The sequence below is a fragment of the Astatotilapia calliptera genome, chromosome 11 (genome assembly GCF_900246225.1).
Source record: "Astatotilapia calliptera chromosome 11, fAstCal1.2, whole genome shotgun sequence".
In the NCBI taxonomy this organism is placed as follows: Eukaryota; Metazoa; Chordata; class Actinopteri; order Cichliformes; family Cichlidae; genus Astatotilapia; species Astatotilapia calliptera.
In genome coordinates, this window is record NC_039312.1 from 4,842,227 (window position 1) to 4,866,008 (window position 23,782).

General features: G+C 40.5%; 1 protein-coding gene across 3 annotated transcripts; it reads right to left on the minus strand.

Annotated features, from left to right (window-relative positions):
- Nucleotides 1-160: 160 nt before the first annotated feature.
- LOC113031447 (palmitoyltransferase ZDHHC3-like) lies at nucleotides 161-17,900 on the minus strand. Of its 3 annotated transcripts, XR_003273742.1 has the most exons (8): nucleotides 17,760-17,900; nucleotides 15,522-15,945; nucleotides 15,203-15,327; nucleotides 10,841-10,937; nucleotides 10,558-10,639; nucleotides 9,066-9,196; nucleotides 1,840-7,740; nucleotides 1,680-1,739 (listed from the first exon to the last, which is right to left on the minus strand). XR_003273742.1 is itself a non-coding variant. In XM_026183527.1 (7 exons), exons 2-7 carry the CDS (start codon nucleotides 15,861-15,863, stop codon nucleotides 1,533-1,535), a joined length of 984 nt encoding a protein of 327 aa, XP_026039312.1. In that variant the 5' UTR covers nucleotides 15,864-15,945; nucleotides 17,760-17,898; the 3' UTR covers nucleotides 161-1,532. The 3 variants fall into 3 exon arrangements, 2 of the variants coding, with proteins under 2 accessions (XP_026039312.1, XP_026039313.1); XM_026183527.1 differs by lacking the exon at nucleotides 1,840-7,740 and having other exon boundaries at nucleotides 161-1,739; nucleotides 17,760-17,898; XM_026183528.1 differs by lacking the exons at nucleotides 1,840-7,740; nucleotides 17,760-17,900 and adding an exon at nucleotides 17,681-17,753 and having other exon boundaries at nucleotides 161-1,739.
- Between the last annotated feature and the right edge of the window lie 5,882 nt (nucleotides 17,901-23,782).

The following is a 23,782-nucleotide window of genomic DNA, read 5'->3' on the forward strand; positions in this document are numbered from 1 at the left end:
GTAAACATTTAAAATAAACCCTCTCCACATGGGTCAGTGACAACTACTGAACGATAAAGCCAAGCTCCGGTGTGCAGATGTGTTTTGTTCAAATTAAATTGAATGAAAATTTGGAGGGCACCGTGTTTCCCCCAGGACGATACAAACAACATGCCTGCTGTTCTGTCTGAACACCCATTTATTCCAGACCACTTAGCTGTGCCTCAGCTGCAAATGAGGTGTAATGTTTTCTCCAATTATGATACACACTTCTACCACAACAGCTGTATTTGTCTTCTGTGGTTGGCTATCATCAAAGGCATCGAAGCAGAAGAGCTGAAAGTGGTCACAGTGGAACAGAATGGAATCAGTGCAGAAAAACACAACAGGAGATAAGATGTACCACAACGTAAGGAGTGCTCTGACACGTTGATAAATATGTTTTTTTCCTTTCTCGCAGTCGATTAGATGAGATGATAAGGCTGTATGAAAAAATGTTCCTATTAAGTTTTGAACTGGACTGTCAGTAGCTTTTAGTGTACAATTCAAACACTGCAGATGTATTTGCTAAAAACAAACAAATAATCTGTCACTAGATTTAAAACAAACAAACAAAAAAGAATGACCATTCATATAAGGAAGGAACCCACACAATGAGTAGATTATTAAAGCAATGTAAACATGATTAAACATAAGTGATCCCATAATGTCCAGCAGCCATTTAGCAGTTAGAAGCCCTTATCCTCCAGCTTACATACACACACAATAAAAATCCTCTATATGAAGTCATCTACTGCCCTTTTCCCACATGTGCAATGGAGCGAGAAATATGAAAATGGCAACTTGAGACAGTCTGGAATCAAGATGAGTAATAAAACAATGTAGTGTTTCAAACATTTGCTCAGTAAAGATAGATAAGGCACGAGGTGAGCTCGAACTAGTTTCTCAGACATGGGTCAAGCCTAATCTTAGACTAAAAACCTTTTCCAAATGGAGAGTTTGTATTTCTAGGCTTAACCGTTATCTGTGAAACTGGCTGTTCAAATCTGGGGGGGAAGGCAAGAAGGTTGAAAGGAACCATTTGTGCTACAGTGCTGGAGCAGAGCTGCTGTTAGTGGTGTTCTGAGGCAGCTCAGGGAGGCACTTTACAGTATTCTCTTCTCCAAACACTGAGCTGACTGAGCTTTGAGTCCTCACAGCGTTTTCCTAGAGACAAATTCAGGAAAATGCTGCAGGTTTGGCAGATTTAGTAGAGAAATATGAGATCCTTAAAATGCACATTAGACCTTCAGTTATGTGTGCAAGTATTAAGCTAAGATACAAAAGTTTGATAATGGGTGCTCTGCACACCTATCAAATGGCTACACTGAAGGTAGGAACAGAAACTGTAAAATATATCCAGAAAAAAGTCCTGTACATAAAGAAATGCATACATAATTAAAATAAATTCTGGGCAGTTTTTCAACATTTAGAAAGTCCAGTTTCAAAAATATCTTTGTGCTTGTCAAGAAATCCTGCCTGTCTGCAATTTATGCTTTCCCCAGCAGGTGGCGCTAGTTGAGTGGTATCTCTATGACATCCTCCTCGATGATCTCTCCCTGGGGGATGGCGACGTGGTGCTCAGGGCTCTTCTTGCAGCTCAAGCCTGAAAAAGGGCTGCACCAGGACAGTGAGAAGGGGCCTCCGAATGCAATCTGCATGGCCTCCCAACACGGAACTTTCCCCCACTTCCCCGTCTCCCCCTTCAGCCGCTCGATCCCCTGGAGACAAAAAACAGTGAGGTTCTGAGGTGAAGGGGCAGAGAGACAAACAAAGCGCAAAAAAAAAAAAAAAAAAAAAAAAAGCACTGCATGGGATCACCTGCATGCACCATCAATGACATCCACAACACAAAACTGGTGATAGTATGTTACTATGTGATGGTTTTGCTTTTTTGTGCTAGTCCCTCAGACACTTAAACATGTCCAGCTTATTTAAAAAAATAAAAAGTCTTCAGGTTGAGGGTTTAATCATTTACTTGTCATTGCTGCCATTTATCCTGTGTGTACTGGCCAGGAAGCAAAGAGAACGGGACTGGCAGTGGAGCCAGCTGCTCTAATGGTTGCTAATTAACACCTAAACTGAACTGCAGCTGAGGCTGATGGGAATGTGATTACTTTTACAGGTCTTTGTTCCTACAACAAAGCACCAGAGACATATTTGGACTGGCTGACTGTCTCAAAGCACATTTAAGTCCAGCTGAAGTAAATGAGGCTTCAGTGGATGCCCTCTTGGTAATAATTTGTCCGTTTATTTTTATCCTCAGACCTTTGAATGTTACTTCCTAATCCAAACCAAGTGCCAGCTACCACAAACTTGAGGCTTAGGCTAATGCAGGAAGCAGCTTATAATACAACACCAGTAACAGTAATGATGCTTTCACCTGGCTCCCACTCAAAACATGTCAGCCTCTCTAGAAGTGCTAAATCAGTCATTTTTAAGGAGTCTTTAAAGCCCTGCTTGATAAATACGCAATGTCTGAGTTTTTGGATGCGATTCTGGCTTTGATGTCCAATGTGTGGGTGTTGACTGATAGTAGGCACGCTCCAGCTTCAAAAATGTTTGCCATTCATTAAAGTAGACTCAATATTTGGGGTTCACGACTGCTGTCCAAACAGAAGGCACTTGAAGAGGTCACCCTGAACTTTGAGAAGGTGGGATAGGATTGTTTTTCCCTCCAGTTTGTTAGTTTTGGGGTTCATTTCAAGATGGCCAACAGTTCTGATTTCTAATGTATAATGGCAAAAAGTAACGCTGACAGATACTTCTAGAACTAATGTAAGAAGTTATTTTAGAAGGACTGTGTTCCAAGATATTAACCTAAAGCAACATGTACTCATCTGGATGCATGCTCAATCATCCAGGTTAGGAAATCCTTAAAAGTTGCTTCTGTTCATCTGGACGAAACGTTTCTCCCACTGAAAACGCTTCATCCTAGTACATGTGCATAATGACTGAATGGCGAACAATGGGCAGTTGAGTTTTTTGATCATTAATATGCAAATTTGTTATCAGCACTGATCAAAAACCATTGATCAATGGTCATGAGTACCATTCACAGAGAGTTGGGGAATGGCTGCAATCACAGCATTGTAACATGGCAGGAGGTACCGTTAAGCCCCCTCCTCCATTCATAGATGGTCGTAAATTGCCTCCTTGACTCCTGCCGGTGGAGGTTTCAGTCATTGTGCAAAGGTACTGTTTTATAAGGTGAAGTAAACCTGCAATCAGCTGACATTAAAGAAGTCACTTGGATGAGTGACAAAGCGTTTCTCCCACTGAAAACGCTCCGTCCAAATGAACAGAATCAACTTTTTGGGGCAACATGTAGTTCTGTGAGCTTTAGAGTGCTTACGGGGTTAGGCTAGCAGGTGCCCTGTTTATAGTCTTTATGCTTAGTTAAGAAACTCAAGTACATGCCACTGAAGGTAGTTTTTGGGAATTTTGTGTTTTAAATGTAAATGTAAAAAAAAAAAACAACCTGAGTCTTGACAGAGTATTTTTAGTGACAGTCAAAGATCCATTTGGGTAACTCAGACGGCTGAATCTAATATTAGTTTCAACTTTGGGACTTATATTTATGCAGTGCAAACAGTGGATTTTACAGCCATCTTCTAGTGTACTGGTGTAAAGGTTGCTTCATGGCCACAAGTTACAGTTAACACTAACTGAGAAGTTAGATGACTTGACTTCTGATGAGTTTTAACAGTGTCCTCTAAATGCTTTAGGTTCCATGATATTCAATTTGTTTTTAAAGAAACATGCCCAACATTTCATGCTGCTGTCCAAAAAGACTGGCATGCACTTCAAAAATAAACAGATGGCACATGCATCACAGACAGAACTCACTCATTCATTCAAACAGTTTGGTTGAAGTAAAACAGCAAAGGAGGAACTGAAAGCACACGTCGGCCTTCTGATTGAAGCGTGCATACATGTGACATGTCAAGCTTGATGGGACGGCCAATGTGACTGCTGTTCGCAAGCTTACCTCAGTCAAGATTACAAAGGGCTGTCTGCTTCGGAAAGCTTTCGGCAGAGTGAGTTATCAACCAAAGCAAAAATGCATGAGTGAGGAGAGGACACAGTATCGGGGGGAGGAGGATCCCAGACGTGGGAGCAGAATGGAAGACAAGGACGGAGGGAAAATGCAGGATGTGAGGGCCATATAAGAACTGTGTGCACGGGGAGAAGGAGGGAAAAAAACCCAACAAAAAACCCACATCTGCTCCGGTATTACTATTTGAATATAAAATAAAGGGACAGGCAAAAGTAAATAAATGCACCTCCACAAAGGAAGCAAACACAGTTGTTGCATTGCATCTGAGAAGATTTTATTCTCTGTGCACGTGCTGAAATCTCTTCAGAATATTTAGAAAGAATTAAAATTTCTGTAAAAATAACAAAACAATAATAATAATCTCTGCCGTCACTCAGCTGCTTCATCATACCAGCAGTGTTTCACATACACAATTAAACTAGCCTTCAGCTGTACCATGCATTCAAAAACAAAGGATACACACAATATCATGTAAACAAAGAATAGAAGAATAAAACCGCACACTTTGGAACAAAGCAGTTCACCCAGGAGAAAATCTCAAATGATAAATACAAAGAAATACAAAGTGAAATTAAATCTTCTTTTTTAACAACTTTAAATTGGATAGTGAATGTTAATACCTCGGTTAAATGCTTTGTAGGCTGGCATGGTGCAGAAATTAATATTCTAAATCCACGTCTTCTCTTTAACTCCGAACACGATTTTATACATTTCCGGCAGCGAAGAGGATTTTAAACTGAAGCCAGTGTCCCTTCAGAGCAAATTCATATCAAAGGGTTCCCAAATAATCGCAGAATTGTGGGTTTTATTGAATTTGGCACACGCTCACAACATCAAAACACCACATGGGCTTAGAGCTGTGATTCACTGGCACGTATTCATGCAAACAGAGTGTTAGTGGGAGGCTACTGTAGGAGGCTAAACCTTTCTTATAAAAAAAATAACACAAAAAAACCCCCAACAACATAAAAAACAAAATCCAGAATGAACATATGTTGACAGACTGTCAGCATCATTCTAACCCACATGTTTTTCCTGCTTAAAGACAGGCTGAGGTCGACATCAGTCACCTTTGAAAGGCTTTCCCTTTCCTTCCTTTAGCAGAACTCAGACTGCCAGCTTAAACACTGAGAATCTGGATCTGTTTGCTGGAACAAACAGAAACCTCCTGGTTTGTTTTAGCCAAAAATAAGATGCATTTCTGTCTTCCAAGAGGCTTTGTTTTTCTTGAGCATGTATCAGAGAGGAAACAGGGACAATGTTGTAGGTGCTAAAAATCACTGAAAACATGATTAAGCTGCAGCGTGACTTTTTGGTCTTTTTTGTTTAATCACAGAGATCCTCCAAAATGGACTTTCAATAGCTGATCAAGGGTCAGCTACTAAATCAGACCTAATTTGTTTTGCTTTTCCTTATTTTGAGCCATACTTTGTGTTATTATGCTGGGTGCTTATATTAAATAAGTTTCAAATAATGAGGTGAGACTTCAGACTGCTCTAAACTCAGTTTCAAACAGTTTGTTCTACTCTTTCCTCTGTTTGATGTCAAAGACAGAGGATCTCTCTAACATGGCTCTCTGGCTCTGACTGTGGACACAGAAGCTCCATCCAACTCAAACATTCTTTTTACAAGAGGCAGCCAATCAGAATATAGTTGGTTTTGAGAAAGGGCTGCCTCAAAGGTAGGGAACTACACCACCTCGTTTCAGATGAGCACAAAGGTCCCTCACAGGATAAATAAAGATTACTAGCTTAGCTTTGCATGATTCACAGTTGAAAGAAAACAGAGACCAAGAATGGAACTGTGGAGCTGGGAATGAGCATAACAAGCCCACTTTAAATATTCAGTACATCTGCTATCCTTTAGTCACAGCAGGCTATCAGCTCTGCTTTTTGGTACCACTGCGATCCCTTGCCTCGTGTAGTCTTACATTAATGAGAACCCAAACGGTTAAATGCAGTGTAATGTGCAGGTTTTTACATGATGAGATAACAGAGCTCTGTTTTCAAAACTGCTTTCAACTCCACCCTGAATGTAAGAATGAGACAATCTGAAAGTCACTGCTAACAGGGAAGAAAAGGGATCCATTTGGAAAATTAGAACTCTCATCACAAACATAACAGACCAAAAGTCTTTGGATTAACTTTTGTCCTATTAATGAAATTTTAAAAAAATCTCCCAAGAATGAAAAAAGTGAATCAAAGAAGAGCAAAAACACTCAAAGGTAGAACATACATAGAAACTACAAGAGCGCCACCGTTGTGAAGTTCTCATGGCTGGCCTTACAGTGCTGCGTCCCCATTGGTCAGCTACTTTTAGACAACAGTCAGTGATGCACAGATTCAACAAGCGGTAATACCTTCTAATGTCAACAGCAGTCATAATAACATCTCAGTTAGGACAGACTGAGGGATAGCCCATTCTCTAATTAATGGAGTTTTACTTTCAGTCCACTGACATGTTCATCTAAGTGTAACTAGCCCACACGAGAGCTTTGTGTCAGAACTGGGGCTGAAAAAAAGACCAAAGAGGAAAAGTCTGAACCCAGAAACAAAGGTGAAGATTATCATAACCAAATGGAGCACTCTATGCAATTCTAATGTAAATTCTTTTTTAGAATTGTTGTGTTTTGCTTTCACTTTCTTTGCATTTGATTCTTGAGAGATTTTTTTCAGTAACTATGAAAAATCCCACTGTAACAAAGGCAAGATGTTGATGTGCTATGTACAGCACTATAACAGAGGGTCGGCCTGAGCGTGGGTCTGATTACTGAATGGTTCAGACAATCCATTCCTGAGTAGACCCATTTAAAAGCTTTATCCAGTCCATGTCTGGAACACACTGACATTGAGTAATATTTAAAGGGTCAGTTCATCTAAAAAAATCCACCAAGCTCTCTACTGGCATCAGAATAGCTAATGTGGAATTACAGTAACTCTAACCCTGATGTGTGATTTTAATATAATCTGGAGACCTGCAGTTTCCAGCCAGTTTTACTCTAAAATAGTCCTTAAAATGTCCTAAAACTCGGTGCTTCGCCAGTTTATGAAGCATTTTTGTTTACCTTATACATCATTTCCTATTTTCACTGTAATGAAATTAGCTGGCAATTACAGGAAATACATAATACCTGCTTTTTCTTTATAATTTAGCTGAACTAACCCTTTAGGGAGAAGCAAAAAGGAAACAGTAAGAAGAGAGAGGGGCTTCTGATAGAGGAGAAAGAAAGCAGGTCAGAAACAAACAGATCCATCACAGTGTTTGCAAACACGACTGTAAAGTGTTTCTTTTTCTCTGCAACTCGACTCACTCAAGGCAACACAAAAATAAAACGTATAGAGCACTTAGTTGGCAACACAAAAAAAGCACATGAAAAGCTGTCCATTGCTAATGTGGGATATACAGTGTAAATCGCGTTGAGCTGTGTGTGTGTGTGTGTGTGGGGGGGGGGGGGGGGTGCAGGCCTTCCCACTTTGGTTTTGATCACTCCCTGTGCTGAGCCTTCACACCACATATTGGTAGGTCTCAGCCTTCCCGTGGTCGGGGGTGGAGAAAGGGCTAAACCACAATATGGAGAAAGGGTGTCCGAATACCGCCCTCATGTTCATCCACTTAGTTTTTTTAGCCCATCTTCTCTCTTCCTTTTTCAATTGCTCTATGCCCTGAAAACGAGAGACAACCAAACTTCAGTTGGTGTGCTTTTGCGGCCCAGCGATCACAGTAATCACAAACTCCAAATACCCATTTCTGTATTAGAAAGATAAAAATAAGATCATCGGGGGCTGCACGTCAGGTGCTGCTGAATTAGGACAGTGGAGAGCCGATGTTGTGCCCTTCCCTTGTGTGTTGCACAGCCCTGTGTATGCTAAAGCCCTCTCTTCATAATAAATAAGGTCTGGAGTTGCAGACAAAAAGAAGTTGAAAACAGGGAGAGTTTGGTTTGGTGAGCTATGCTTCCCATGCACACAGGCGCCGTGTGCTTGATTATTTCAGCTCCAAACTTGAGAAGACAGAGATTCCTTCTTTCGCTGATACACTGACAAACGGACCTTTATTATAAAATTGCATACAGGCCTGCCCTTCATGAACAGCACATTAGACTCACCACCAGGGGGCAGACTACTGGTAATGAGCAGGTGTAAAATCTGGACTCTGCTCAGCAGTTTAACTGGTAAACTTTGTGTTTTAGTCTCCTTTATTAAAGTGAGCTAGCCAATGCACACAAAGCTGCGTGCACTATTTGACTGTGAAAAGTTGTGACTTTATTCAGTTTAACTAGCTCACCAAAGACAAAGTGAGTGAGAGAGAGAGAGCTTATATATAGTTGGGGTAGTAACACTGGGAGAAGGATGAGGATGGATGTATAGATAAATCAGGCTAATGAACCTTTTGTTACATGAGACATCTCCACAACAGAAAGAAGCACAGGAGTACAGAATTGCTTGATTTTGTATCACATTAATCCACAAGTCTGGAAAGGACTGAGATGTTACTATTATTGCTGTTATGAGTTACACCTGCACTTTTCCTGCTGAGTCTAAATGTCTCGTGTGAGGAAAGGTCCTATTTACAGATTGATACTGCAACAGTCACAGCCACAGTTGCCTCATACTTTAAAAGACAGTATGAATTAAACATTGGCAGGTTGGAGTTGAGGCATTGTTATTGTCACTCTGCCATAAAAAAGATGGAAAAACAGCCAGTAGAAGGTGACTTCCTTTGGTTGCAAAAACAAATCAGGCTCTACAGAAGTCTATGATCCACCTCTGCAATTTCTGATATGATGGTAGGTGTAACTCAAATTATTTGCTTTTAAGGCACTTAAGGTTGAAGTTCTGCTGCAGAGTAAGAGACGTCAGCTGATGTTTTGAGACGTTAAAGATATTCATGTTAAAAGAAGTTGAGAGTTGCAGCAGCAGGGAGAAGTCCTGAAGGACAGAGGAGTTAAAAGGAGGTGGTTAACAGGATGGTAAACTGGGTCACTTACGGTCTCGTCGGTACAGATGGAGTGGACTTGGGTGCCGAACATCACAGAGGTGAAGATGAGGAAGAGGAGGCCCTCAAAGCACAGGAGTATGAGGAGGATGACTGTTGCTGGAGGAGAGAAGGTACTGCACTCTGGGGGAATGGGAGGGAGGTGGACACAGGGAAGTGAAAGGGCAAAGAAGAGATTCATAGAGGAACTGCTGCACTTCTATCAAAAAACTACTGCATCCAACTGCAGCTCTACAGTGACGATGCAAAGCTTTGAAGCCAGCGAGTATGAGCTTAGGTCAACTTCTTAAAGACTATTGTACGGGATCAGGAAGTTACGGCATCAGTAACTGGAAGGAAAATAAATGTCACAACAAAGAAGTAGAGACAAGATGTACTCATGTCAACAATATTTCATATTTTCATTTGTCCTAAGGAGTTGCAAGCATTGCCATATAATGACACTTATAGTGGCAGGACATAAATATCTGTCTGATGGCCCAAAATGATCCTTTCCTCTAGCCTGTGGTCTGATGTATGTCCAGATTGTTTAGGTTTCAGTTGCTTGGTTTTATCACCAATAGAAATGCCTGCATTCTCTTTAATATTATGGACCTAAATAGCAATTGCATTGACAAACTAAAAGCCCACCAAAAAAATCATTTGAAAGCTCAGCAACAAGACCTCTTTCCTCATGACGCGGTTATTCCATAAACCTTGTTTATAGATAAGAATCCTTGATTATGGATAAGAAGTTGTGGATTTTTTTTTTTTGCAGTGCCTGGGTCATAACTTTGGAAACTAAAAAAAGCCAACATTTTCAAAACTGGGCAATTCACATGGAAAAAAATGTAGCTGGACAAACACCACTATAGACCAGAGGGAGAATGTGCAACTTTGATTTTGTGTTGTATGTAGATGCAGTGGGCTAGGATAGGCTACAGACTCCCAGCACCGCTGAATAGAATAACCGATAGAAAGTGGATGAAGATCATATATGTATACCGATCAGGCACAACATTATGAGCATCTGCCTAATATTGTGTAGGTTCCCTCGACAGATGTGCTGTGGTATCTGTTCTGCAAGATGTGAGGTGGGGCCTCCATGAATCAGACTTGTTTCTCAAGCACATCCCACAGATGCTCGATTGGTTTGAGATCAGGGGAATTTGGCGTAGCTCATCTACTGACCACACGAGCCAGCCTGTGCCCCCCTTAGTTGAATTGCAATGATTTTCGTGGCTGTAGAAGGCGTTTCTGTTTGTTTGTCCCCCATTTATGTAAACAGGATGGGATAAACACAAGAACAGATATATGGTCCTTTAAGAAATGGAAACTAATGTGAAGAATATTGTAAGATGGTTATGTATGTAAATACAAAATATAAAATCAAGCAAATTACTTTACTGTCATGTTTGAGGGAAGATGTCTATTTACATCTAGAGCTCTGTTCTTTATGTGTTTGCAGGCTAAAGAGAACTGTAAAAAAAGGAAAAAGCACTTACTCGTCCAATCATCTTCAAAGCAGTAGAGGAAATGGAAGACCACCATGACCAAAGCGTGGAGAGAAGTGAGTGCAATGTACATCTGGGTTAAAAAAGAAAAATGAGAAAGTGGATACAATGAGCAGGAACTGACAACACAGGCTAACCACAAACAGAGTGGCATTTACCAAGAAACGGCTCCATTTCTATAGCAACAACTGGTGACTTTATGATTGAAAATCATGTGACAGGTGTAACCTTCAGGGTGTTTTTTCGTCAATTTACAGACTAACAGTGGACTTACTGTGAAAAGCACAAAGTACTTTTGGTTGTTCTCTCCAACACAGTTGTTGACCCAGGGACAGTGGTGGTCCATCTTCCGTATGCAGCGTTTGCAAACACTGTAAGAGAAGAAATTCAACTGAAAACCAGGATCAAAACGTTTTGTCAATATACAAAGAAACTAAAAGACAACATGAAATATGGGATAAACTGAAAAAAATGAAGGTTTTTAATGCAAATACTAAAGTTTAAGGATTTACATTCTCTGCATTTGAGCAAACAGGAAGCTGGTGGTAAGGCTAGTGCTAAAGCTGGGTGTTCTGTGCAAACAGCGAGTGTTTGGAAATCATTACTGGATTTCCTGAGAAGATTTAATATGTTGCTTTACTGCTTTGTGACTACAATCATGCCTATGAATACAATTACAATATAAAGGCCCGATAAGCTATACTATTCTATGTGTGTTTGTTCATCACCTATCGCAACAAGAATTCACTGAATCCACTTCAGTAGTTGGTACTGACAGGAAACGGAGTAAGAGCAGTACTGAATTTGAAGTTGTTTAGTTGAGCTAAGGTTGTTCTCTCTTACTAGTATATTCCTTCTATATACACCCCCAAGGCTACATGCAGCTCACATGAGGTAAATGGGAAATTAGGATGCAAACCTAAATAAGTATATATCATGCAGTTTGATGCATTCTAGCAACCAAATGCTGTCGGGTAAGATTCCCATTTGAGAATGACTTAGGTTTTAGCAGTTTTGTGGGAAAACACAATATAAATTTATTGGTTTTATTTTGAAGGGAAATGCTGTTTTTATTTTAAATGCATGTACAACGATGAACCAAACCATTAACTTATGTGAAAGCAGTTGTTGAAACTAGGATAAGAAGAGAGGTGAGGATCAGTGAGGGGCAGTGTGGCTTCATGAAGAAAAAGAGCACTACAGATGTGACGTTTGCTTTGAGAGTGCTGATGGAGAAGTATAGAAAGAGTCAGAAGGACCTCCACTGTGTCTTTGTGAAACTAGAGAAAGCAGAAGATAGGGTGCCAAGAGAGGAACTGTGGAACCGTATGAGGAAATCAGAAGATGGAGAGATGTGAGGGTGGCTCAAGACATGCCAAGCCTGATCAAGCCTGGACTAAAATGTTACCAACTAACAGGTGTTACAAGTGATTACTATCCAAATCTGACAGAGAAAAAAATGTGGGCGCTTTTAAGCAGATGTAAGACAAAGTGACTGAAATTGTTATTTTTGCAGTGTATTATATACCAGAAGATACTGTGAAAGTCAGGGCTAAAAATTAACCCTGTTAATGATGTAATCAGGGAGAGAACACTGAATCACAATTAGTTGCACACTGTTTGATTGAAAATGGTGACATAGGCTACCACAGAGCTGTCAAGTGACTCATACAGGGCAAAGTGATGAAGAGTGTGAAGAATGACCACACGTAGACACACTGTTTGGGTTTATTTCCTCTTTTATTGCTGACACGCACTACTGACAGTCTCTCTGTCTGTTTCCTCGGCTCGGCACCCACAGGTGCAGCTTTCAGCCGCATTCTGACCTCTCCACTCTCTGCCCCGGTTTCACTAAAATTCACACACCGAGAGAGAGAGAGAGAGAGATCGTTAACTAAAAACGTCACACACCTATGTCACAAACCACCACGGCATTGCCCCGTGATCTCACTGCACCACCCCTCCCCTGCAGCTGAGCCAGGGACCACACCTCCGCCACAAAGAGCATGGGAGCAGAAATTTAAGAGTTTTGGAGAAAGAAAGGTAAAGATATTTTAGAGGTCTGAGATGCAGATAGAAGAGAAATCCTGAACTACACTACGCTAATGCATGATCTAAACACCAAATCGAAAAGCAAGGGCCTACATGCACATAAAATATAAAGCCTGGTAAAGGCCTTCATTTGAAAGTTGCAGTTTCTTTCAAGCCAACTGGAGAGCAACATTCTTGCTCATATGCAAACAGAGAAGATGTTGGTTCTCTTTGGATCTACTTTGATATGTGAACAAACTCAGTGAAGAGGTTTAACAAATGCAAATACAGAGCTTCTCTCAGTGATCATCACCTGTCCACTATCCTTCACATTTCCAAACACTGAACCTGACTTCAACAGACTTGTTCAAGCACAAAACAGCCTATATTTCTCTCATTGAACAAGAAGAATTGAAATTGCAGGGGAATTCAACTACAAACACAATAGCAAAAGTACTTTATACAAAGTCGTATTTCATTCAATACGATTTTGTTTTAGGTATGTGATAAAGTGTTTTTTATTTTTTAAATAATTGTTTTAATTGTTTTTCTTTGTTTTCATGACTATTTACATTGTAGATTCTCACTGAAGGCATCAAAACTATAAATGAACACATATGGAAGTATGTAATAAACAAAAAGTGTGAAATAACTCAAAATATGTTTTATATTTTTCAAAATAGCTACCCTATGCTTTGATTACTGCTTTGCACACTCTTGCCATTCTCTTGATGAGTTTCATGAGGCAGTCACCTGAAATGGTTTTCCAACAGTCTTGAAGGAGTTCCCAGAGTTATTGAGCACTTGTCTTTTTTGCCTTCACTCTACAGTCCATCTCATCCCAAACCATCTTGATTGGGTTTAGGTCAGGTGACTGTGGAGGCCAGGCCATGTGTGTTTGGGGTCATTGTACTGTTGAAAAAGAAATGATGGTCCAACTAAACACAAACCGGAACGGAGTGGCATGTATCTGGGCTCTAATCTGAGGTGCTGTTAACTTGCGGTTTCTGAGGCTGGTGACTCGGATGAATTTATACTTAGCAGCAGAGCTCACTCTTCCTGGGGCGCTTGATGGTTTTTGGGTACACATTCAAAGATTTAGCAGTTTTCTGGACTGACTGACCTTCAGTTCTTAAAGTAATGTTAGATTCTTACTTCTCTTTACTTAGCCGATTGGTTCTTGCCATAATATGAATTCTAACAGCTGTCAAATGGGGCTGTCAGCTGTGTACAAACCTGACTTCTGCACAACAAAACTGATGGTCCCAACCCCATTAAGAAGGAAAGAAACGCCACAGATGACGCCTGCTAAGGCACACCTGTGACGTGAAAACCATTTCAGGTGACTACATCATGAAGCTCACTGAGAGAAGGCCAGGGGTTTGCAGCGCTCTCAACAAAGCTAAAGGTGGCTACTTTTGAGTAATCTAAAATATAAGACATTATTTTTATTTGCTACATAACTGCGATATCTTGCTTCTTAAAGTCGATATCTTCAGTTTGTATCTACAATGTAGAAAGTAGTAAAAATAAGGAAAAACCATTAAATGAGAAGGTGTGTGCAAACTTTTGACTGGTAGGGACACACACACACAAATGTTTATTTGGCTATCTTTGTGAGCGTATTCATTCACAATGTAACCTCTGCTCCCTAACTGTAACCATCAGGTTAAGCCAAACCTTCGTCTGAACCTAAACCTAATTCTAAATTTAATCCAAAAACAAACTCTTAACCTTCAAACAGGCTGAAAATGTCATCATTCTGAAACTACAACAGAATCTCACAAAGGTAGCACCCTGTTTTTTATATGCTTTTATTGTAACTGTCTGTTACTTTATTTAGTCACTCATGTTGCTTTATGGATTGGTTCTAAAAAACAAACAAACCACAACATCTGCATTTTAAAAGCAATCACACCCAAACACATTCAACAGTGTATTCTACAACTAGTTCTCTTTTCAAACTTGCCTGCATGTGGCCTGCAGGCCAAATGTAGGGTAAATGTAAATAGAGCCTGACCAATATATCACTACTTTTATTATAGGCAAATATTTTAGTGTCTGCATTTGTATGTGTTTATAGCAGCCAGTAAATGAGAAGTAAGCAATAGAAGGGAAAACACCCTTCATCTGTGTTAGAGGGCTGATGTTGCATACTTTGACCACCAGAGGGACTCTGATCCGAGGAGAGTGTGGCACAGTGTAAACAAGTAATCCCCAACTTGATGTGACAATAAAACCTATTTTTAGAATCCGCTGTCATATTATCTTAGTAAGGAATCATAAGTAGCTACACACAACAAATGTTCTGGAAATCTGTTTATACTTAATAGGTAAGAAAGAAAAAAATATCACCCGATATCAGATGTTTAAATGAACAAATAATGGTATTTGTCTCAAAAATCCTGTATCGGTTGGGCTCTATCTGTAAGCTGCAGCTAGAAATAAGTAACCTCGGTCACTCCCTCCGAGAATGGGAATTGCACCAGTTTCAGGATTTATGAAAGGTTACAATTGGGGACGTTACTGCACTAAAGCGATGCATAGGACTAAGTTTGTGAATGTCAAATGCGGCAGTGGGAATTTCGCATCATTTTTGCCCTACCTGCAGTGGTGTGCTCGGTCAGGCTTGATGCTGCAGCACTTGGGACATTTGTAGACCACCTGTCCTGGTTTCAGTTGAAGGCTTTCTATGTATTCCTTGGTGGCGTTTCCTTTTGGCACGGCCCCCTAGCAGGAAACATGTACATAAAGTAGATGACCTCAGTTATATGTGCAGCTCATTAATCACCATAATGGTCATTTTATTAAATGTCTGCTACATTAATCAGAACTTCATAAAGCTAAAGAGCATTAAGTGTCAGCATGACATTGAGAATTAAAACAATTCGTATGCATGAATAATCCAATGCAACCTGACTTACAGGGTCAGTGCACATGGCCCTGAGGTGAGAGGCGAGGGCAAGGAAGGCCAGAGTGTTGAACAGAGTCCCGTTCACAATACTGTACATCAGGTTCTTGGAGGGCAACAGCATCACAAACAACACCACAAACTCAGCGTACAAGACCAGCAGCCAGGTGATGATGGCACACACAATGCCGCAGGCATCCCTGATGAACCACATGGCCGAGGCAGAGGAGGAAGTGATGACGTCTTTGGAGATGGGGATGCGCTGTTCCTCCTGTAGGCAGCTGGTTCCTCCCCCAGCCCCAGACTGTCCACGGTTATGCTCCACATCCCTACATCTGTGCACCGGGCTCTTCATCCTTCATCTAAGCTGGATTCCTGCTCCTACTGCCACCAATGGACCCACAGCGCCTTCAGGCCTCCGCCTTAGTCACCGCATGCTAAGAAGTGAGGATGGTTCAAAGATTAGGTACACGAGCTGAAGGTTTAAAAAAAACAAACAAACACAAAAAGAACAAAAACTCAAAAAATTTAGCCGCCAGCTGTCAGGTCAGTTTTATAGTGCAGGCAGTGACTGGTTCAGTCTTTCACAGTGACTGTTTTTGTTTTTTTTATCTTCTTCGTTTTTTTTTATTTCGCTATTATATAAAACTAACACCACATCTTATTTAAAGTTAATTTGTAAGTTTTCCAAAATGCTACAATGATTAAATGATCTCAGATGTCTAGGCACTGTGGTGGTTCTACCCTTTTGTTTAGCTCTGAAATACTTTTTTCCCCCCCACAATCCGTCATGACATGATCTAAACAATTTGTGGAATGAACAGAACCTCTAAACATCATCTTAAATACGTATTTTGTTAAATTAACTTGTATTTGGGAAAATTACAAGTTAACTTTTTCAAACTATGATTTCTTCACCATGACTTCTACTGCTGCAGGATGCATTACAAAACTGATATTGAGTATTTTCCTGGATATCAGTATCAAGTTTCAAATTCTAATATTGTGAGAACCCTAGTATCTATCTCCTCTTCTTTACTTTATGAAATTTGATGTATCAGCTTACATAAATGCCAATAGTGATAACTCAGCAAATAGCCAATGTCAGCTTGTTATTAACTTTTTTGAGCTCTAACAATTAGAAAATATTACACATATACTAAAAATTCTATTTCTCCAAAAATCAGATCACTACCGGAGCCTTGATATTTTCCTTTACATTTCTAACCATTAAAACCTAGTGTATGCGCAATTTGGTGTTATCAACTAATCACTGAACAATGAAATGTGAGCTTTGCACATGTGCAGTGTTACACCTGGAATGACACTGCAGATTTTTGACAAACCCTTGTGTTACAAGAAATGTCGGTTGAACCGAACTTTCTTGTTTGCTGTGACTGGGTATGTGGGCAAATAAATTGTCACAAAAACTATCAACGCAGTTCTTTTGAGCGTGTTTGCAACATTACTAGAGGAAAAGAGGCATAAGAGTTTTTAATCAAACATTCAGACGGCACTCAGGAATCCTCTACATGGTGGATGTTCTTCTACGGACACCACAGGATTCTTCAGCAGTCTCCTCAGAAGTGAAAGCTGGCCAGCTGCATGACCGAGCTTTGTCTCTGCACTCAGCTTTACACAACCTGGAGCTCCACCAAACACACGAAATGTCTGGTCAGTGAGAGGTCACTGAAAGGTAGTAAACTGTTATCGTGACCTAATGCAACACTTCTCTATTCAAGACCCAATCCTCGTGTAAGTTACAGCTGGATAACGGGATGATGTATATGACCTGAGTGAAAGACAGTAGTATAGCTGTCAAAGTACATATCGAGCAGTCGCCTTAAAAATGTGGCTCGATGGTTCCCTGATTATCCTGTTTTCATGGGCGAAGGAGTTACGATTTCGTTGCCATGTGTGTAGCAGCTTTACCTTCAGCCACGTAAGAGCAATAATACCGGGCTAATAATGTAACATTATTAAAATCTATTGAAGACTACTCTACTGCCTGTTCTAATTCAAATCAATAAGGTGGTGAAACATGGAAAGCGGGTTTAACAGCGAGCGACACATTACCGTCAGCCCACTGCTAGCTAATACTAGCTACGTAGCTACCATATCAGCGTAAGCGTCTAAGTTTTCTCATATTTATAAAACAATCCTTCCGTTTACCTGCAAACCAGGAGGAATCAAAGAGCGCGTCAATGCCTTCACCTCATTGTAATTATCATTATATTCCACTGAATCTCACCTGAACGATGCGCATCCGCCGGTGGCTTTCTCCCCTGCTGCTGTTTGGTTACCCACTCGACGCCGTGCTCCCGCCCCTTCATGATGACGTCGTGGCGTAGAAGGCAGCGAATGGAACCACGATTAAGTTTTACGCGTCAGAGGACGCGTCCAAGACGCACCTATTTCTGGTATCTGCCTCAGTACCAAGGCCGAGTATTTATTAAATCAGTTTTAGATAAGAAAAGCGGAGAGTGTAGCACAACAAGAAGGACGAAACACAGTCTACAGGAAACAGCACACAAAGGCTAATGACATTCTGTAGTGGCATTTAAATGCACGAAGGGATGTTAATTGAGGGACGTTGCAGGTTTATCTGATTCAGTTCCAACTATGTGCTGGATCCAGACAAAATGAAGGTTTAAGCATAGTCTTAAAAGTGGAGAGAGTGTCTCTCTCCTAAACCCAAACTTAGAGCTGTTTCAACAGAAGAGGGGCTTGATAACAGAGGAATCTGGCTGGCATTTTACTTTTAGAAACTTAAGGAATCACAAGGAAGCCTTTACTTTGAGAGTGAAATGCTCCAATAGGATAATTATACTATGAGGTCTGATCATTCATAACTTTGTAGTTCTTGGATTTTAAACTTAATTCTGAGTTTAACAGTGTGTCAATGAAGACAAGCTAATATGGGAAAACATATTGAATATCCAGTAGTGAATAGAGTCATTTGATTTATGGCAGTGCAAACACATAAAAACTGATGGTCTCAAGGCTGTAAAAATAAAGCCAGAAATCCTATCACTTACCTTTTTAAAAAAACATTTAAGGTAATGGTAAGGTTATGACTAAGCAACACACTTCTGTTAAAGCTGGACTACATATGAACATGTGTTACAATCAAGTTATAAAACAGCAAGTTCACATAATGCTGATTAAGCTCATCAGAAGAAGACAAATCTCCTGGAATTTTGCAGTCCACCAAAGTTTTAAATCTGCTGTTGTGGCTGCTAGTAACACGTTTTACACCGGCCAGGAATAATGGGTTTGCCAAAGGTGACTGTGAGTCAGAGAAATCCTGCTTAAAGTTTTTCATGCTCCATTACAAATTACAGTAAATAAAAGAAAAGAAAAACTATTCCATGTAGGTAAGATATGAGAACACGTCTTTGTAATTGCTCTCACCACCTGTAGTTTGGTGGCTCTATGGGTGCAAGTTTCACTCAAGCACAATGTTTGGCAATAAGGTTGTTGGACATCCTGCATAACTTTTAAATACATTCTTATTTTAATTTTTTTTATTAACTTTTCTATCTAATTGATTTTGATTCAAGATTCAAAGTGTGTATTGTCATATGTCATAAGAGAAAAAGGCATTTCTCTGTGCAATGAAATTCTTTCTTTGCTGTCCACCCACAGACGCCGATTAATATATATACAATAGAAATAGAACATATAAATACAATAGTACAAATAAATAAATAAACAAAGACAGAAAAGGAGACAAAATATGGAGATGTGAAACAGAGATGTATGCAAAAGAGCTATAGCTTAATATGCTGGCTTAATATGCAGAATGACCTGATGTGCAAAAAAAAATTATTATTACTGTTCAAAAACAGGTCAGCTGTTCAAGAGTCTGTTTGCAGTGTGGAAGAAGGAGTTGTTGAGTCTGGATTTTCTGGATTTCACACTTCTGAACCTCCGTCCTGAGGGCAGAAGCGTGAACAGTCCGTGTTGGGGGTGTGTGGGGTATTTGAGGATGGAGGCAGCTCTCCTCTGGACTCTGCGATGGTAGATGCTCTGCAGAGAGGGCAGCAGAGTCTGGATGATCTTCTCTGCAGTTGTTATCACTCTCTGCAGGCGTTTGTGGTCCATGCCAGTAGTGCTGCTGTACCATGAAGTAATGCAGCTGCTCAGTGTGCAGCTGTAGAACCTTCCTCAGCCTCCTCAGGAAATACACCAGCTGTGTGGTGTTCAGTGTCCAGGTGAGGTCCTCAGAGATGTAGACGCCCAAGTACCTAAAGCTGCTCACCCTCTCCACTTCTAGGCCCCAGATAAACAGCGGCTGGTGAGGCGTCCTCTTCTTCCTCGTGTCCACTATCATCTCCTTTGTCTTGTCAGTGTTGAGGGTGAGGTTGTTGTCCTCACACCATGACACCAGACCTGCCAACTCCCTCCTGTAAGCCGCTTCGTCCCCTCCAGTGATGTGACCGATCACTGCAGTGTCGTCCACAACTTCAAAATGATGTTATCTTTGTTGGAGGTGACACAGTCGTGGGTGTACAAGGTGTAGAGGATGGGACTGAGGACGCAACCTTGTGGAACGCCAGTGTTTGTAATAATGCTGGCTGAAGTCCTGTTGCCGATCCTGACGGACTGGGGCCTGCCAGTCAAAAAGTCCTGTAGCCAGTCACATAGGGTTAGGTGCAGGCCGAGTGTTACCAGCTTGTGAGTGAGTTTGTGTGGGATGACAGTATTGAATGCGGAGCTGTAATCAACAAAAAGTACCCTGATGTATGAGTGATGTAAGACTTATTCGTCCTCTTCTGTGTTTGCTTGGGTTCAGACTGACAGTCAGAGTGCAATGAGTTCTTGATTCTGTCTGTTATCCGAGAGCTTTTCTGTTTTTATTGAGGTGAAGCAAATGTGCATGTGTTGCCTACTCATAAAGTAATAGTCCCTTTTACCGACTACGTCATCACTGTTTATAAACTGTAAAAGGGCCTATTAAAAATGTCATCCTGAGATTAGCTAGAAACTAGCAAACCTGCTTGAGTGAGAAGGGGAGGTAGGTTGGATGAGCATAAAGAACACCTGCATGTACAGGGTGGGCCATTTATATGGATACACTGTAATAAAATGGGAATGGTTGGTGATATTAAAGTCCTGTTTGTGGCGCATTAGTATATGTGAGGGGGCAAACTCCTCAAGATGGGTGGTGACCATGGTGGCCATTTAGAAGTCGGCCATCTTGAATACAACTTTTGTTTTTTTCAATAGGAAGAGGGTCATGTGACACATCAAACTTATTGGTAATGTCACAAGAAAAACAATGTGCCACAAACAGGACTTTAATTTCACCAACCATTCCCATGTTATTACGGTGTATCCATATAAATGGCCCACCCTGTATTATATTCACAGTGTTGGGAAGGTTACTTTTAAAATGTATTCCATTACAGATTACAGAATACATGCCCCAAAATGTATTTTGTAATGTATTCCGTTACGTTACTCAATGAGAGTAACGTATTCTGAATACTTTGGATTACCTAATATATTATCATGCTGTTAGGCTACATTCTTTAGGGCTATGCCTGTAGCATTCTGCCTATTAGCTTAGCACAACAACAACAACAAAAAGGCGCTCTCTCACCCAGGAAACACACAGTCACCCTGTAACCATGGTAACCGTAATGCTGGGGCCGCCTGGAACAACAGAACGTAGCTGTCAAACAAAACCCAAACAGTCCTGACCCGCGACAATATGAAACAGGAAAATACCGCCATGTAATCCATTTATTTCAACAAAGTAACTGTATTCTAAATACCACCTTTTTAAATGGTAACTGTAACTAAATACAGTTACTCATATTTTGTATTTTAAATACGTAACAGCGGTACATGTATTCCGTTACTCCCCAACACTGTATATTCATCACAAAGTATCTAGTGATTCTGTGAACTCATGGATGAATTATATTCATATTTTATGAGTAAATGACACCCACTGGTGAAGACAATAGAGCTGTTCTGTTGTCTGGGAGGAAATATCCATCCACCTGGGGGGCGACCGTGGCTCAGGGGACTGGGAAGCTCATCTGTAACCGGAAGGTTGCTGGTTTGATCCCCCTGTTCTCTCTCTGCTGGCCGGCAAGACACTTTACCCTATCACCTACTGGTGTTGGCCAGAGGGGCCGATGGTGCAATATGGCAGCCTGGCTTCTGTCAGTCTGCCCCAGGGCAGCTGTGGCTACAACTGTAGTTTGCCTCCACCAGTGTGTGAATGTGAGAGTGAATGAAAAGTGGAATTGTAAAGCGCTTTGAGGGCCCCGAAAAGCGCTATATAAATGCAATCCATTATCATTACTATTATTACCTAAAAATCTGCACCTACGGGATACCCTGATGTTTAACAAAACAGCTTCATCAATATTTCATTTCATGGAAAAGTTCAGGACACCATTTTTTCATTTGAGTGGATGGAACTCACATCCATCCATTTTATTTTCCTTAAACAAGGAAAGAATTCTGTGATCATCCACTGTATCTTCTTTGCTCATTTTTTTTGTTACTCATCAACCTTTAGCTGCCCTTTGAAATTGTTTGTCAGCCAATCATCTAATTAAAGTCACTGTGGTATTGTAAAGAGGCAATACTACAAGAATCCGGTCTTTTTCTTTGATCTTTGTAACCTGAATTTGGTCTCAGCTTTATCTATTCTGAAATGTCAAGAGTGGGTTGATGGAAGTGATTAAAATGACTCTGTTGTCTTAATGGATTGCATTTATATAGCGTCTTCTGCTCATATTCTTCTGTTTACTGAAACTATCCAAACACACACTCAGGGTGAACATACTCAGAGCCAGTTCTGATTAGCTTTTTATTGACTCAAACTTTTTGAAACAGGTCTGTGATATCACACAAATAGACCTCACCGAGGTTGATATAAAAATTTTTTACAGGCTCCATTGAGTCAGGTGACAAAATAAGACATAACATATGTTTGCATTTATCTTAAACCATCAAAGATCTTTAGTTTTACTTGTTTATTGTTGTAATAGAAGCTTACATAGCTCTGAGCAGACATGCCATGGCTCTGTACTTGAACAGCTATGTGATGGCAATGATTTATACATCACTGCCATCACTTGAGGGCAGCACTGTACAGACAACGCTTGCTGTATGTGGCTCGTTGGTCTTGTCTTTTGGCCAAATGCAGTATGGTTTGCAGCCAGTGTGTCTTAAGGCTTCTGTTGCTTTGAGTCTTTGCTGTTGCTGTGCTGTTATAGGGCTTGTTTCCACAATTTCATCAAATGGAGTGAAACATAAAAAACCAAGAACAAGGCAGCAGGACACAGGAAATCAGGCTACTTGATCAGAAGCAACACAGCAAATAAATTTGGAGTAAAAAACACTGTGGGTACTATATACTGCCAGGTAACTGTAATATGGCATAAAGCATAAAGAGGCACTGAAAAAAGACAGGAGGGGGAGTGGCAGAGTGGCAGCGCTGAAGATGGCAAGATTTTTGTTGGGATTTGGACAGTATTAGCTTTGAGTACATGAGAGTGAAAGCTCAGGTTGATTGGTTTGGAGATGCAGAAAGGCAAGGTTGAGATGGGCAAACACTAGGAAAAGAGAAAGACCTCAGAGAAGAGTCATGGATTTAGTGAAGGATGACATGCAGAGGGTTGGTGTGACTGAAAAAAAAAGCTATGGATAGGGTGAGATGGAAGCAGACAGTCCGCTGTAGTGACCCTTAAAGGGAGCAGCTAAAAGAAAAAGAAGATTTTAGAAATAGTATATATGCAAAATAAGACATAGCCAAAAGAACACTAAGGAACACCAGAGTATAGATAGAAAGGGGCATAACATAGAGATAACTAAAGTAAATGAAAACTGTCTTCATCAATGTGCTTCAGTAAATATCAGTACCACTGCACTAACCACACTCTCATCCAATGGTGTTGGTGGTGGAGGGTGGAGTGTTGGAGCGCCAACGCTTGCCCACCCCTCGATATAATTCTTTCTAAATAACATGAAGTGTAGCTTATGACTGACTCATTAACCAATTTGTCAATTAATTCATTTCTTTCTTTCTTGGACTGATGAATGACAGTTAGAATAGAATAGAATTCAACTTTATTGTCATTGCACATGCACAGGTACAGGGCAACGAAATGCAGTTTGCATCCATCCAGAAGTGCTTTAGTGATATAGGTATATTACAATATATATTAGCAATAGTATAGATATGTAAGTATATTACAGAAATGGGTCTATTATGGTATGTTGTAATGTACACGGTATGAAGTATGT